General features: G+C 46.3%; 1 protein-coding gene across 3 annotated transcripts in view; it reads right to left on the reverse strand.

The window, feature by feature from the left end:
• Nucleotides 1–2,320: 2,320 nt before the first annotated feature.
• LOC140757515 (beta-glucuronidase) overlaps nt 2,321–15,624 on the reverse strand; it is a 65,109-nt gene continuing 51,805 nt past the window's right edge. For 2 of the 3 annotated variants that reach the window (XM_073093264.1, XM_073093263.1), the window contains exons 6-13: nt 14,133–14,323; nt 13,494–13,640; nt 12,798–12,970; nt 12,205–12,348; nt 11,523–11,607; nt 4,221–4,397; nt 3,613–3,751; nt 2,321–3,112 (exon numbers count right to left, since the gene is read on the reverse strand). In XM_073093264.1, the coding sequence (XP_072949365.1) occupies nt 2,931–3,112; nt 3,613–3,751; nt 4,221–4,397; nt 11,523–11,607; nt 12,205–12,348; nt 12,798–12,970; nt 13,494–13,640; nt 14,133–14,323 (1,238 nt within the window). In that variant the 3' untranslated portion in view covers nt 2,321–2,930. The remainder of the gene's footprint in view (nt 3,113–3,612; nt 3,752–4,220; nt 4,398–11,522; nt 11,608–12,204; nt 12,349–12,797; nt 12,971–13,493; nt 13,641–14,132; nt 14,324–15,624) is intronic. The other variant, XM_073093261.1, reaches the window with a different exon arrangement.

Here is a 15,624-nt window from a genome sequence, read left to right on the forward strand (position 1 = left end):
TAAATAATCAAACTATAATACTATAATTAACAGAAAAATTAAGGTTGTCGTATTATTTAAAAGATTCTAGAGCTATAAGGTACAGGATAATATTTCAATTTTGAAATGCATCCTAAATAAAAGACCGATAAAAATGTGATAGTTTGTAGATAGTAGCTGTGGTAAGGGATACTTTCCTGAGGCGGTCCAGCTTAGTCTTCAGGGGTAGCGGCGCATCTGTGGCCGAGCGCAGGCAGGAATCTAATCCTATCTGGGATTGATTACAAATGACAATGAGCGGTAGTATCCACTTACCATCAGGTGGAGTGCATGCTCGTTTGCTACTCCTATATTGTAAAAAAATAGAGAAATAAAACACTGTGGTCATTGATTTTGTACTTTATTCACTCACAATAACACAAATAAATATTTACATGATTACTGCGCGTACGCATTACTATGATTTTACCATTGACCCGTAGGTACGTATTTGGAAATAAATATGCATAAACACAACGGCTTGTTCCACGTGTTCGACTTTTAATTGTTTTTTAATATATTTATGTTATATATATTTATCAGCGTGTCGAATTTAGGTGTCACGAGTTTTCCGTCGTGAATAGGCGTGAAAGCAATTCTTTAGCGCGGAACATAACTATTACATAATATGTATGCTTTCGAGCAAATAATGGGTCACCTATCTCACTCGCACAGTATTACAAACATAATCAACGGTAAAAATGTAATGCTAAACTTAACAGATGATACATCTAAAACATGAATTACATTCTATTAAAACTAAAATACAAATACTTATTTTCGTCTTTGATCTCGTTCCTAATAACTCTTTAATATAATAATTATCTTCAATTCCTATGCGATTGGCAAAGGTCACACTGAATAATATTAGATTTTAAAGGCGTACGTAATTACACAGTAATAGTGGTTAAAATTAATGAACAGTATAATAATAATTATTCTTAATATATATTAAACTTGATATGTCTTTTTATCTAAAATATGCACCCTATGTGGATATTACAAAATGCTTAAATTGGATAAGAGGTAGTGTCCTGATTTAATTTTATTTTCACAACCCAATGAGAAGTCCGATGTATAGTAGAAAAAAATATTACCAACAATTTATTTTACGAAATATACTGAAAAGTGCCTGAAAGGACGGAGTAAGGGCTCAAACACAAAACTGCGATGCGACGCGATGCGAATTCGCAACGCAGAAAATTGCGATGCGAATTGCTGCGATGCGATATCGTGCGGCGTAGCGTCTCTCAGGGTGACCAACAACAACAACCACTGTGCGATGCGAATCAATTCGCAAGTTCTTGCGATGCGTCGAGGGAGCTCGCAGATTTTTGCGATGCGACGTCGCATCGCAGTTTTGTGTACGAACCCTAAAGGACGGACTTCAAAAACGATTTTCGTAATTTTGCTTGTAATAAGAATTTAAGGCGCGTCTTCCCCAGAAGAATAAACTTGTAATGTTCAGATTCTAGCATTACATCACTGAATAAGGGTAACCGAGCAGTGCACACTGCAATGTAATGATACAAATTGTAATATTGAAGCGTAAAGACTATGAGAACTATCGTGATTATCCGTTGATTCTTTATTAAATAATGAATTTTTAAATTATGTATAGGCGAATTATCCCAGCCAGGGATCGCCTTTACGTTCTGTACTTAATTTTGCCTGAATATGTGAATATGGCACAATGTTGCAATTTATTTGATATAAGTAGGATTAAAATTGTTATTTGGACCTATCGACTGAAGTATGTTCTTGACTTCCTCATGTTTTGAAAAAATCTACCATTATTTCTGTTTATAGTTTCTAGAAATATAAAATAGATGGGTCTTTTCGTGATTATAAAACATTTTTTATGCCCTTTTATTTTTAGTTGAAGTCGGAGACAGAGGTGTAATATACCTATCAGCTGGGGTAGTCCGCTCCGTGCGGCACTGTATATGTGCCAAAATCTTAAAAATTGTGGCTTTGTCTTATTATGTCACTTGTATACATATCAACTGTTTCTCGCTGACTTACTTTCTATTGGCAAATTTATCTTGCACCCTTGGCAGTAAGTTTTAGGGGCGATACAATTTCAGTTTGCTCCCTGGGCGGTTTGAACACATGCTATTCTGGTCGGGAGTACAGTAATGCCTCGGACTTACACGATTGGTGGGACCGAGTGATAACCGCGTAAGTCGAATTTGCGTAAGTCGGGGTATGCACGTAAATAGCATCTTATGGTATGATTTCGAATGTTTTGACTTCTAACTCGAATAACGAATAACTTCGAATAACTGTAAAGCTTATTATTTATAATCGGGAGTTGTGGATGCTCAAATCAAAGGAGAATCGACGAGATTTGAAAATCGCTTAACTCCGAATTCGCGTTGGGGTAGCGTAAGTCGAGGTATTATTGGTCCCGGGTTCGATCCCCGGCCAGACAGATATCTAAAGACGACCCGCGTGGCGGAGCGGTTACCATACCGGTCTGACGCGCTGAGGGTCCCGGGTTCGATCCCCGGCCAGACAGATATCTAAATGAATTTAGATTTCTGTTTCTGGGTCTGGGTGTTTGCTATTTGTCTATGTGTGTGTCAACGGCACCCACGACTCAGGGAATCCTAGAGTGGGGCTGTGGGTGTAGAAAGTGTTTTAAAGTGTTTTTATTTCAATTTTTTATTTTTTGGACTAACGCTGTTTGTCCACTGCACCGTCACCGAGCCGATACCGATAATGAATGACGGCGCCGAAGTAGCGTACGCATACATTTACTATGGGATGACGGTGCTCGGGTGACGGACGTTCGGTGGACAAGCTGCTATAGTAAATGTATGTACGCTACTTCGGCGCCGTCATTAATTATCGGTATCGGCTCGGTATCGGCGGTCGGTGGACAAACAGCGTAAGACGTCAGTTTGCGGTTATAGTTCCTCGTGGTGTGGCGGGCGGTTGTCGCTGACGTAGTGGGGCGGGTCGGGCGGCGGCGCGCCGGCCTCGGCCGCGGCGAGCGCGAGGTAGCGCGCGCGCAGGTGGTGCGCGGAGGCCTTCGGCTGCCGCTCCCGCGTGAATATGCCCTTCTTGTTGCCGCCTACCCTTGTTATTGCTGTGGAACAGTTCATACATTTTTATTTTGTTCTCGTATATCTAAGTACCATAGTGGCAAATCTAGAAGGTCATATATATAGGAGTTATAGAAGAATCGTGCAAACGTAATTTGATTATAATTTTTCGGTATCTCAAGGATCTACAACAGTGGAATACACTGAACCATATCTTATATATAAAATTCTGCGAAACGGTTTTACCGATTCTCACCAAATTTTATATGCATATTCAGTAGGTCTGAGAATCTGCTACTATCTATTTTTCATGCCCCTAAGTGATAAGGGTGGTTCGCCCTTAATTTTTGCACGACTCATGATGCAAAGCATCAGAGAGTGCTTTACGATCGAAAAATTTTTTTCGCTTCATTTTGGCGGCTATTTTTTATTTATATGGCAACACAACGTTTGCCGGGTCAACTAGTATTATTGTAATAATAGACCGACCGCTCTATATCCTTTTGTATTTAATTTCTTTAGTAATATTGCACTTAATACTTACTTTGTGCTGTCTTAAAATCTGCGAAGTTCCAGATGAATTCTCCCGCGAAGAAGCCTGCGCGCCGAAGTCGGTCAAAAGCCTTAAAGTGTTCAGACATCAACGCCACTTGGTATTCTTCTGACCACACGTATTCAGGCAACTTAAAAATACATAATTGTCAATTAGAAACTTTTTAAATGATAATATTGTATTTTATTTTCGCCTTTTAGATATTATTGAATCAATCCATTTGTATTACTGCAACCTCACAAATATCCTATACGGTCTAACATAGTGTATTAAGTATAAGAATGAAGTCCTTTTTCGTATTTATATTTCTTGAATTTTGTATTTAGTATCAAACGAGTTCAGTACACCTGATGGTAAGTGGCCACTGCCGCCCATGGATCAACATCAGATAGGATTTTAGTCAGCTAAGGTCAGTCACAGATACGTTGCTATCCCTGAGGACTAAGTTGAACGCATCGTATGAGTATCTTTCTCTTACAATCTTCAAATTAAAACACAGTGGCTCTACACTACTGCTATAAGTGAATTTATCAGGCAGTGGTATCTCGGGGACAAACCACGAAGGATTTTATCATTTGCAAACTTATCTGGTAACATACCAGGTGCAGTCCAGCGATGGTATCCGCGCCGTACTCCAGCATGATGACGGGCTTGTTGTGTTTGCGGTGCCAGGCCGTGGCCTCGTCCGCCACGTACGCCGCGATGTTCAGCAGCGACCCCGTGTTCAGGTACCACCCGTTGTACCGGTTGAAGCTGATCACGTCCAAGTGCTGGCCCTGGTAACGTTTTTTGTTATAAACTTTGCAAAAATTTATTTTTTATAATATACGAGTAGTACCAGCATGTAGACTTCCTGATGGTAAGGGGCTACTGCCACCCATGGGGATCTGTAATCAACCCCAGATAGGATTAGTTTCCTACCTGAGGTCGGCCACAGATGCGCCGCTACCCCTGAGGACTGAGCTAGAATGCCTCGGAAAAGTATGTCTCCCTTACCACACACTTCAAAACAGAACACAGCAGTGCTTCACATTGCGTCACTAGGCAGAAATAGATGTCCCCCCCAATGGGTTGCCACCTTGTCGTGGTGGGGGGGCTTGCGTGTCCTTATGATCCCTGAGGCTATACGGCAGAGTTACTCATACCGGAAGGCAAAGGGTGAAGGACCAGACTAAGAGCGACCCAGGGGAGCTCACCCCTTAAAAAAGACGCAATATGGATAAGGTCAATTGTCAATGTAGTCCCCAGGTGGGTACCCGCAAGGGAGAATCCCACCCCTCTGCCACGGCGGAGGGCAGCCCCTCGTACTCTGGGGGGGGCAGCAATTGCCTCGTAGGTCGGCAATCCGTCGATCTTCGTGAACTCGACCACAGCAAACGTTTAACGGACACCGAGACGCTAAGTGAAATGGACAAAAGGCCCGCTGTAGAAACGGCGGCGAGGAAGGCTCGGCCGGTTAGGAGGAAGGCAGTAGCCCCACCTAAATCAGCTTTATCATGTGACGCTGATGAGCTGTCAGACAGCTCAATAATGTCGACTGTGTCGGGACAGTCAGAAGCTACGTCGGTGAGCACCGCACGGAAGAGGGCGCTGCCGACAAGTAATAGCGAAGGCGAGCGGCCCAAGAAGAAGTCTGTAAAGCCCCGTTCAGGCAAAGATGACGACTTCTTGGATCCCCTGGTTCCAGTGGCGAAAACTAGGTCGAAAGCCTCTCTCCCTACTACTGAGGAACTGAGCCGGGAAATGGTAGAACAGCACACCGACGTCCTAGGTTCTCGAATAATAGAGAACCTAGAGATCATAGAAAAGGTCGCGGATAAGTCCCGCAACCTAAAAGGGGACATGGTGCGCGCCATCCGTGTCGCTGTGCGCAAAATTCAGGCGGCGTCAACCGAGGTTGTGCAGCGGGCTGCCACTGCACACCTTGAGAAAGAGAATGCCACGCTGCGCTCTCAGCTAGCTGGCCTAAATGGTAGGGTGGAGGCCCTTACGGCAGAGCTGAACCAGCTACGCAAAAACCAGGCGCCGCCCCGAGTTGATGCGAGGAGGGCTGGGATCGGAGAGGATGCTCTCATGGATAAGATTGGGTCCATGATTGACAAAAAACTAGCGTCCTTTAGGGATGAACTTTTCCCAGACAGAGCCATTAGGCCTCCCCTAGGGAAGAAAGCCACGCCCGATGCAACAAGGCGTATAGAGTCGGCCACAGTTTCGATGCCGCCGCCGGCCGCGTCGACCTCGACTGAGCCTGCCTGGTCCAAAGTTGTGGGGCGGAAGGCCAGATCTAAGGCACGCATCTCTCCTCAGATTGAGACAGTGCGGAGGCAATCGCCAAGCCAGGAGCGTACCAAACGTGCCGCTCACCGGCAACCTGCAGTGTTGGCCGTTAAGACGCCCGAACCAGCTCGGACAGGGACGAAAAAGAAAGCAGCTAAAAAGCAGAGGCTCCCGAGACTGCCAAAATCAGCGGCAGTCACGGTAACAGTTCCCGAGGGCTCAGTCATCACTTATGCACAGGTGATGTCGACGGCGAAGAGCCGGATAAACCTGCCTGATTTGGGAATTGCCGAAATCAGACAGAAGAGAGCCTTAAACGGTGGCTTGCTCTTGGAAGTGGCTGGGGAAAGATGCGCTGAAAAAGCCGATGCCCTTGCAAACAGGCTGCAGGAGGCCGTTTCAGAAATGGGCGCCAAAGTGGCGAGACCCAGCAAGCAAGGCGAGGCCAGGGTGATGGATCTAGACGATTCCGTCACCCAACAAGATGTCGCTAACGCCATCGCTGCAATGTGCGGCTGCCTCGCTAGCGACATCAAAGTCGGCGAAATCCGCAGGAGGCCTACGGCTTTGGGGACGGCATGGGTGCGTTGCCCACTTACGGCCGTCCGCAAGCTGGCCACTGCGAAGCGGATTCTTGTAGGCTGGGTCTCGGCCAGAGTGGAGGTGCTGCCTCTCAGGCAGCTGCAGTGTTACCGCTGCTTCGAGATGGGACACGCCAGGCACCAGTGCACTAGCGCTACGGACAGGAGCGCTCTGTGCTACGCATGTGGTGAGCCTAATCACAAGGCGAGCCAATGCGGGGCACGGGCGCCAAAGTGCGCATTGTGTGCTGACCTGGGTCGTCCATCGGACCATCGTCTCGGCAGCAGGAACTGCAAGCCTCCGAAAAGGAGAACACGGGGCAGCGGCGGAAACCAGAAAGTGGCCACGATTGCCACTTCGACACGGGCAGATGGGCCTGCGCATGCCAGCGCTTCGTCCCATTGCCCACCAGAGGAAGTGATGGACACATAATGTATAGGTCTCCGTCACTTAAAATACTGCAGGGGAACCTGAACCACTGCCGCAGGGCGCAGGACTTGTTCCAGCAATGCCTTGCGGAGTGTTCAGTTTCTTTGGCAGTGGTGGCGGAGCCCTATAACGTTCCTGATCATCCTCGGTGGTTCCGGGACGACTCGCACTCTGTTGCGATATACTGGGCAGGCGGCGAAGGAGACCCTCCATGCTCCAAAGTCCACGCAGAGCGGGGTCTGGTCGCAGTGGAGTGGGGTCCCTTGTCCGTACTGGGGTGTTACATATCTCCCAACTGTAGCTTGACAGAGTACGAGTCGTACCTGGGTCGAGTGGAGAGGTGTGTTCGTGGCTGCTTGCTGCGACCCGTGTTTCTCTTGGGAGATTTTAACGCCCACTCCAGGGCTTGGGGTTGTGGCAGCGATAACGCTAAGGGTGAGGCTGTACTAAATTGGGCGGCGGGACTGGACCTGCGCCTATTGAACCGGGGCTCGGTCAGCACGTGCGTGCGTTGGCAGGGGGAGTCGATCGTGGACCTTTCGTGGGCGACTGCCTCTGCCGAGCGCTTGGCAGCGGGCTGGAGAGTGGCGGAGGAAATAGTAACTCTGTCAGACCACCGCCACATCCTGTTCGACGTGACTTTAAGGCTCCCGGTTCACACTGGCCGTCAGGGCGAAGGACTCCCGCGACGATGGGCTTTAAAGCGGCTGGACCGAGACATGCTCGTCGCCGCTGCCCACGTCGTGGACTGGTCCGGAACTGCCGTCGAAGATGCAGACCTCGAGCGACAAGCTGCCCGACTCCAGGCGGACATGGCCTCGATTTGCGACGCTGCCATGCCGCGGATTCGATCCGGCAAAAGGGCGCCGGTATACTGGTGGTCCGAACATATTGTGCAGCTGCGTACGGCTTGCCTGCAAGCCAGACGCAGGTACACCCGCGCCCGCAGGCGTCGGACCACTAGTGCCGAAGAGAAGGAGCAAAGGTACAGGGAGTACCGTGACTCGACTGTGGCACTTCAGGCTGCTATCTCGGACAGCAAGTCTCGAAGTTGGTCGGGACTATTGGATGGTCTGGACAGGGACCCGTGGGGACGCCCGTATAGAATGGTGTTAGGCAAGCTGCGCCCACGGGTTCCGCCGTTGACAGAGACCCTCGATCCCGACTTTGTCGCAGAAGTCATGGAAAACCTGATTCCTTGCCCTTCGGATGGCCCTGATGCCGTGAACGGAGTATTGGTCCCGTCTGTGTGGTCAGAGACGCACAATGTTACCGAGGCTGAGCTGGAGTGGGCGGTAAAACGGCTGGCCGCGAAAAACACTGCCCCAGGCCCAGACGGAATCCCAGGTCAGGCTTGGGTAGTTGCGTTGCCCGTGTTGGGGGAAAGATTGCGGCGCCTCTTTACCAACTGCCTTCGTTTTGGGAAGTTCCCTGCGCAATGGAGGGTAGCGAAGATGGTGCTCCTGCACAAGGCGGGTCGCCCCATGGACTCACCAGCGTCCTACAGGCCGATATGTCTGCTGAATGAGGCAGGAAAGATCTTCGAGCGGATAATTGCCGTTCGCGTCAGCAGACATCTATCGTGCATTGGCCCGGACCTGTCCGACAATCAGTTCGGTTTCCGCGTTGGGCGCTCGACAATAGACGCCGTTCTTCGCGTCCGAGCGCTCACGGAGAGGGCTTTTTCCAGAGGCAGAGTAGTCTTGGCAATAAGTCTTGACATAGTTAATGCCTTTAACTCTCTGCCCTGGAAAGCGATAAGGGAGGCCCTCGTACATCATCAGGTGCCTCCCTATTTGCGAAACGTTTTGGCGGCCTATCTGTCGGACAGGAACGTCATCTATCCGGGCCGATACGGAAGAGTCCATGAAAGGGGCGTCGTGTGCGGAGTTCCGCAGGGGTCAGTATTAGGGCCACTGCTTTGGAACCTCGCATACGATATAGTGCTGCGCACAGCGCTTCCTGTAGGAGTCACCATCGTTTGCTACGCAGACGACACCTTGGTCCTGGCGGAGGGAGAGTCCTATGAAAGGACGGCGAGGTTAGCCGAACTGGGAGTGGCACGCGTTGTTGACCAAATAAACGCCTTGGGTCTTCGCATAGCATCGAGCAAGACCGAGGCGTTATGGTTCCACGGCCTAAGGCCGAATGTGAGACCACCCTGCATGTCAGTGCGGGTAGGTGACGCAGTCATTGAAGTGGGCAGATACTTAAAGTATCTCGGGCTAGTGTTGGATAGCCGCTGGAATTTCGACAAGCATTTTAGCCGTCTCGTCCCCCGGATTCATAAGGTAGCGGGTGCGTTGCATAGACTGCTGCCTAATCTCGGGGGACCGAAGGAGGAAGTCCGTCGCCTCTACGCAGGTGTCGTGCACTCTGTCGCGCTCTACGGTGCACCCGTATGGTCGCAAAGACTGTCGGGCTGCCGGCGCCGCGCGGCCAAATTGAATGCCGCGCAGCGTTTGATCGCGATCAGAGTCGCGCGTGGGTACCGTACAATATCGTACGAGGCGGCTACACTCCTGGGGCGGTTCCCGCCCCTGGACATTCTGGCGGATATGACCGCAGAGATCTTCTTTAAGATCCGCGGTCTCCGCCAGAGGGCTGATCCTCAGACGGTTAAAATGCTTCGGACGAGAGCCAGCTGGCGCGCGTTAAGACGCTGGCGTGAGCGGCTACAGGAGCCACGGGGCGCACGCCAACGTGTAGTCCGTGCAGTACTGCCCAACTTCCGAGCATGGCTCAAAAGGAGGAAATGCGTCACCTACCGGCTGACACAGATGCTCACCGGACATGGCTGCTTCGGTGAGTATCTGCATAGAATAGGCAGGGAAGCGACAGCGCAGTGCCACCACTGCGGGCATGCCCAGGATTCCGCGCAGCACACGCTCGAGCACTGTCCAGCGTGGCAGTCCGAGCGGCGGATCCTGGTGCAACGGATAGGACCAGACCTCTCCCCGGAGGCTGTCGTCGCGGCAATGGTCCGTTCTGGCGAGGCGTGGGATAGCGTGGTTGCATTCTGCGAGCGCGTTATGCTCACCAAGGAGGACGCCGAACGGGCCAGGGAGCGCACCGATCCCGCGCGGAGAAGGAGGCGCCGAAGGCGCAGATAGCGCCTCCCGGCGCGGTGTCCCTGTAGTCCCGGGACTAGAATAGGGCTACGGTATCCCCTGCCTGTCGTAAGAGGCGACTAAAAGGGGGCTTCCGGGGTTGCGGGTGGCAAGATTGGGAGGTCGAGCCGCCCGGTAAGCAACTCCGGGAAGGACGGCGGTGTGTGTGGTCGCATACCGTCGTAAACACCAGACGGTGTGGCGAGTCCTGGAGCTTACCTGGGTGGAGCCCGAAGGGGCGACGCGTTCAGAGGTCTCCGGTTGCGTTCCGTAGGAGATCCCGGAGTCCTCTTGGCAACGTAGAGGAAGGCCACCGGGGGGGTTTTAGTGCGGTAAAAATCCCACATAACCCTGTGTCGCTCCCACGGCACCGGGTACCTTTTGAAGGTTTCCCCCTCGTAAAAAAAAAAAAAAAAAAAAAAAAAAAAGGCAGAAATAGATGTGGCGGTGGTGACGGAGACGAACCATAAAGGGTTCTACCACCTTCTATGCAATATGCATACAGGGTGCGAAAAAACTGCGGGGGGTAATTCACGTATGCAGGTAAGATAATTATAATAGGTTTTTGCGTACCAATGAAATGAAGTGAAGTGCACCCCAATATTATGCAATATGAAATATACTTCATTACATTAAAAATATTATGTACCGTAAAAAATATACTCGTTAGAGACAGATAATGAACCTTTTACTATCTGTTATATAATAGAATTCTCTCGTATATTTTTTTCATATACTCGGACCTACCAACCAATTACTGATCATAAACCAAGTCATAATTAAAGCGAAAACAGTACAATTAACTTCATAATAACCTCTTTAATTAGGGAACTCCGTTAACAATTACAAAGTTTACGTTTACGAAATGGTCCAACAGTATAAGAGAAACCTTTAAATCGGGTGACTCTCTACTCAGATGTTACTTTTCTAAAAATAAAGATGTATGAGATGTGTCGATCGTGCCTCTGGACATGTGATTGAATGCTAGTTATGTAAATTCCGTGCTAAACTCATGTAGAAAAGGCGTGCGTATTCAAAACGAATGCCTTTTGAAGTACGATCATGTCTCTAGAATGTAGAGCGCAGGTGCGGAATGAACTTAGCACGCTTTACTCTTGTGTGCCATTTATTGAGGGTATTGTTTGTAATAATGTAATGACACATAGATGTATTGTTTTTTTGTGTTAACCCACTGCTGGGCTCAAGTAGTCAATCTCCTCTCCGTGTTAGAGGGAATTAGACCATTACGGTCCAGTATAGTGGCCAAGTGTAGATTGCTAGACTTCATACATACCTTTGGGAATATTTTTAACTGATGATATTCTTCTTCACCGTTAGCAAGAGATAGTTAAAAACTAAAAATTAACATACTATCTTCCAAAAATTAGACGTGCCTTCGAATTTTACCTTGGAGTCCCAGATTGAAAGGCCGAACCATTGGGCTATTATTCGTTGTAGAGATGTAATTGGTTAGGTTAGGTTAGGTTATGTTTATCTACTTACCGACTTGTCTTGGCTGTAGCTCTGGGCGATGGCTAGAGTCACAGGTCTTGAAAGATCCATAGATTTTACGTGTTTAACTACCTCACTGAAATAAATACAAATTTGACATATTATTCACAAGTTATGGTCATTATGCATATAGAGTTGAATAATAGAATTTTGTATTTCGACTTCGATGACGCAAGTCATATAGCTTTGTTCTTCCTCTTAACAATAGTATTGTGCGCTGCTGTGTTCTGCTTTAAAGAAGCGTGGTAAAGTAATGCTTATACAAAGGATCCTAAAATATTCCTTACGTAAGTCTTATTAGCCTTGTCATTGACCTTTGTGTTTTCCACATACAAAAAGTTTAAATCAAGTTCTCAATTTATTTTTGAAGCGAAAACTTCTTTAGCGGTGTCGTGTAATTTTTGTGATGAGTAAAAATGTTAAACTCGCGAGATCACGTGTCCTGATCGAAAATTCGTAAGACGGCAAAGCAAACTGCAAAAGTCAAGATTTCATCTGGTGTCAGCATAGAAAAATATATCAAAGGGTGTTAGTTTCATTTTTATTCACTACATTTTATTATTCAGGTTAGGTTAGGTTAGGGTAGTTTTCACTTCTGCCGGCACTGCCGGCAACCCGTTGTTTTTTTTTAAATTCTGTTTTCGTTAGTAAATATAGATATTTAGTTTCTTACCCGAAGTAAGCATCAGCGTTCCTGTTAGCAGACCGCGGCTCGTTTGATATGGACCACATGATCACGCTGGGGTGGTTCTTGTCTCGGCGGATCAGCTCCGTGAGGGACTGTTTGTGCTTCGCGAGAAGTGTCGCTGTGAACATACTGGAAGAAACGTTACGAGGTATGACTAGACGATCTTAGTAGACAACTAAATGCAGTGATTCTAATGATAAATCTGGGATTCTATGTCTATTCATATGTTTGTATTACGGCAATTGTGAAAATGAATATACATAGTATATGAACTTTTGGATCTAAGAATAGACGATTTATGTAGGACATAGTATGCTAATAGAATAAATATGTCTCGATAAGGAAATAAATAAGAAGTTTTGATTTTATTTCGATGTACTATTTATGTTTTTCGTTTGTATTATTTTTTATGTTGTAAGTATACAACAAAGGTATCCCTGTTACGGAATCAAACTTCAAAGATCATCGTTGAGTTATTGACTAGCACTGTATTTTATTTTGTTTGGCAAATTCGTTGTCAAATTCTTAGAAATGAGACTATAACCTATCGATAAAAGTAAAAGACCCAATCAACTCACTCAGTGTCAACACTAGGGCACTCGTCGATGATCATGATGCCCTGTTCATCAGCCATTTGGTAGATCTCCTCAGCGTAAGGGTAATGGGAGGTACGGAAGGCATTCGCTCCAATCCATTTTATGAGGTTGAAGTTCTTCACCCAGAGCACCGGATCCCAACCTTTACCTCGAAGCTGTAAATTGACGTTAGTTAACTTTGTAGATAAATATAGTATTGGTGGTAGGTGAAAGTGGTTGTTCTATAACTTCCTTAGTGGTTCGACTCAGGCAGCACTGCTGCCAGACTTTTTCTGCCCAATAACAGCAGGGATAAATGCTGCTGTGTTCTGGTTTGAAGGGTGTGGGTAACAAATACATACTTTTGTCTGCGGTTGATTACAAATATCTATAGATGGTAGTAGTAGCCATTTGGCATCGCAAGCAACGGTGGACTAGCAAGCTCATTTACTACTTCAATGTTATAAAATTAATTGGTCCAATGCAAGTCCAGCTCGCACACGGAGGGTTCCGTAACACAATAGTTTTAATTTTTAGTATTTGATATATTAGCCATAGAAGTGTCTATCTATTACGGTTCAGGAGGTAGAGCCCTGTGACAGGCGCACAAGCGGAAAGAGGGGAGGCTTAGTAATATGGTTTCGTTTTTACTCTTCGGGTATCTGTACTTTCGGGGAATCCTGAAAAAGTAAAACTCACATCAGAATCCTCGTGCATTCCGAAGCCTCGGAGATAGATTGGCTTATCGTTGATGTACACTGTAGTGTTGCTCCACGTCACCGTACGGATGCCCACTTTCAGGCTGTATGTGTCAATCACTTCGCCATGCTGTCCCACTAGAGACGCCTGTGGAGTTTTAAATTTTTTGAGTATTATCTAATGTTACTTGAGTGTTTTTGTTTTTAAAGTTTATGATAAATGATATTTCCATTATAAGTCTTTTTAACTTGATATAATTGTTTCTAAGTGTCAGTTTTTCAAAAACTGCCGTTCTCTCGGTATAGTTCAAAAGTTCATAAGAGACATTATATAATACAGACAAAAATATTTATCCTAGATTTTATTATATAGGTAGAGTCCGCGCTCAACTGCTAGTCCGCTCCGAATATAGAAATGAGTCGCGTCCCAATAGCAAATTGTAGATATTAGCGGGGCAAATACAGGGCGGAACCCCCCAGACACCTGTCCGCTGTCCGCTCTCACTCAGGGGTATAACTTCAGAGCGGACTAGAAGTCTGGCGCAGACTATAACATTAGTATCGGCTTTAAGATTATCGTATCTTCAAAGTTATTTTGAAATGAGGTAAATTCAGAATTGGGGTCTACCAATTCGTTTACCTTAAACGTATAAAGGTACCCAGGACTTGGGTGCATCAGGTAGGGCCACCAGAAGTTAGCGTTGCCGATTTCGAGCAGCCCCGCGCAGTCCTGCGACGCGGCCACTTGCGTTTCGTTCTTGTCGAAGAGCTGCACAACGCATTCTGTGTTTGCCCTGGACCCTTTGAATGTCACGTTGTATACTACGAACCCTGTGAAAATGTTAATGATAAGGTTATTATCATTTTTTATCCAAAAATGTCCCGCAGTAATAGTTAAGTAGTTGGACCATCATCAACCCATTGCTGTCCCACTGCTGGGCACGGCTCCTCTCATAATGAGAAGGACCTAATCCTTAGTCCACCGCGCTGGCTAAGTGCGTATTGGTGGACTTCACATAGCTTTGAGATTTTTTTTTATTAATCTCTCAGGTATGCAGGTTTCCTCACGATGTTTTCCTTTATTTAGCAAGTGATAATTAATTTCTAATACACACATAACTTTGAAAAATCAAAGGTGCGTGCCTGGGATTTGAACCTCGGACCACTTGATCGAGAAACCGAGTTTCTTAACTACTAGGCTATCACTGCCTACTATTTGGACCACAACTTCTCATCTAAAGGGTCCAAGGTTCGAACCCGAGGCTAGTCTGTGTTATTAAAGTAGGTAAGTGGTAGGTACTAGTAAGTAGGTAATCAGAAATTAGGGGGATTGATTGACTGCTGTTGATGTTTTTTGGAACTGTTTGATGTGAAACATCTATAGCCACACGTAAAACCGATTTCTGGCGTGGCACGCTATACGATGGTATATATATACAGTCTATATGCAGTAGTGTGTACGGTGTGGCGACGCGTCGCCATGCGCAATCGAATTCAATAAATAGTCATCGTTATCTGGAAAAAAATCGTAATATTTTATTTTATCATTATGACATATTTAGTTCCTATCACAATATGTTCTTTTCTGCATATTACTTTTACAAAATAATGTCAATGTTTCACATCTGCCAGGCGTCCCGTGGCGGCTCACATTTTTTTTAAGAAAACTCAGACATGTACCTACCAGTTTGCTCTCGCTTTTAAAGCAAAAGACAATACATCTTTCATTTCCAATATCCGAAACATGTAAATACGAGTATAAATCAAAATCATCAAGGACAAACGGTTATTGACCTCTCATTCAACATTAATTTCTGTGTACTTACAATGTGTACGTTACTATCTATATTTGCTTATTGATAAGGATACTCCATATCAATAAGTCCTTCGGTTTTATTAATATTTCAACTGAATACATGTCATTTATTTCTTGCGTTGACCTCTGCTTCCATTCATCTCATACACTTATTGTGGTAGACAAATACTGATAAAACAGAATTGTATGAACCGTTATAATTTATTGTTGGCTCGTTGATCGCACGATAATATTATGTCTAGGTTCTCCTGAATGTGCCTGTATAGATATCAGCAGATCTCTGTTCTTTGTACTAGATATTCCGTTACAATATTCA

This window comes from Epargyreus clarus, unplaced genomic scaffold, assembly GCF_041222505.1.
Source record: "Epargyreus clarus isolate Ecla_fem2 unplaced genomic scaffold, WU_Ecla_fem_2.2 ptg000004l, whole genome shotgun sequence".
Taxonomy (NCBI): domain Eukaryota; kingdom Metazoa; phylum Arthropoda; class Insecta; order Lepidoptera; family Hesperiidae; genus Epargyreus; species Epargyreus clarus.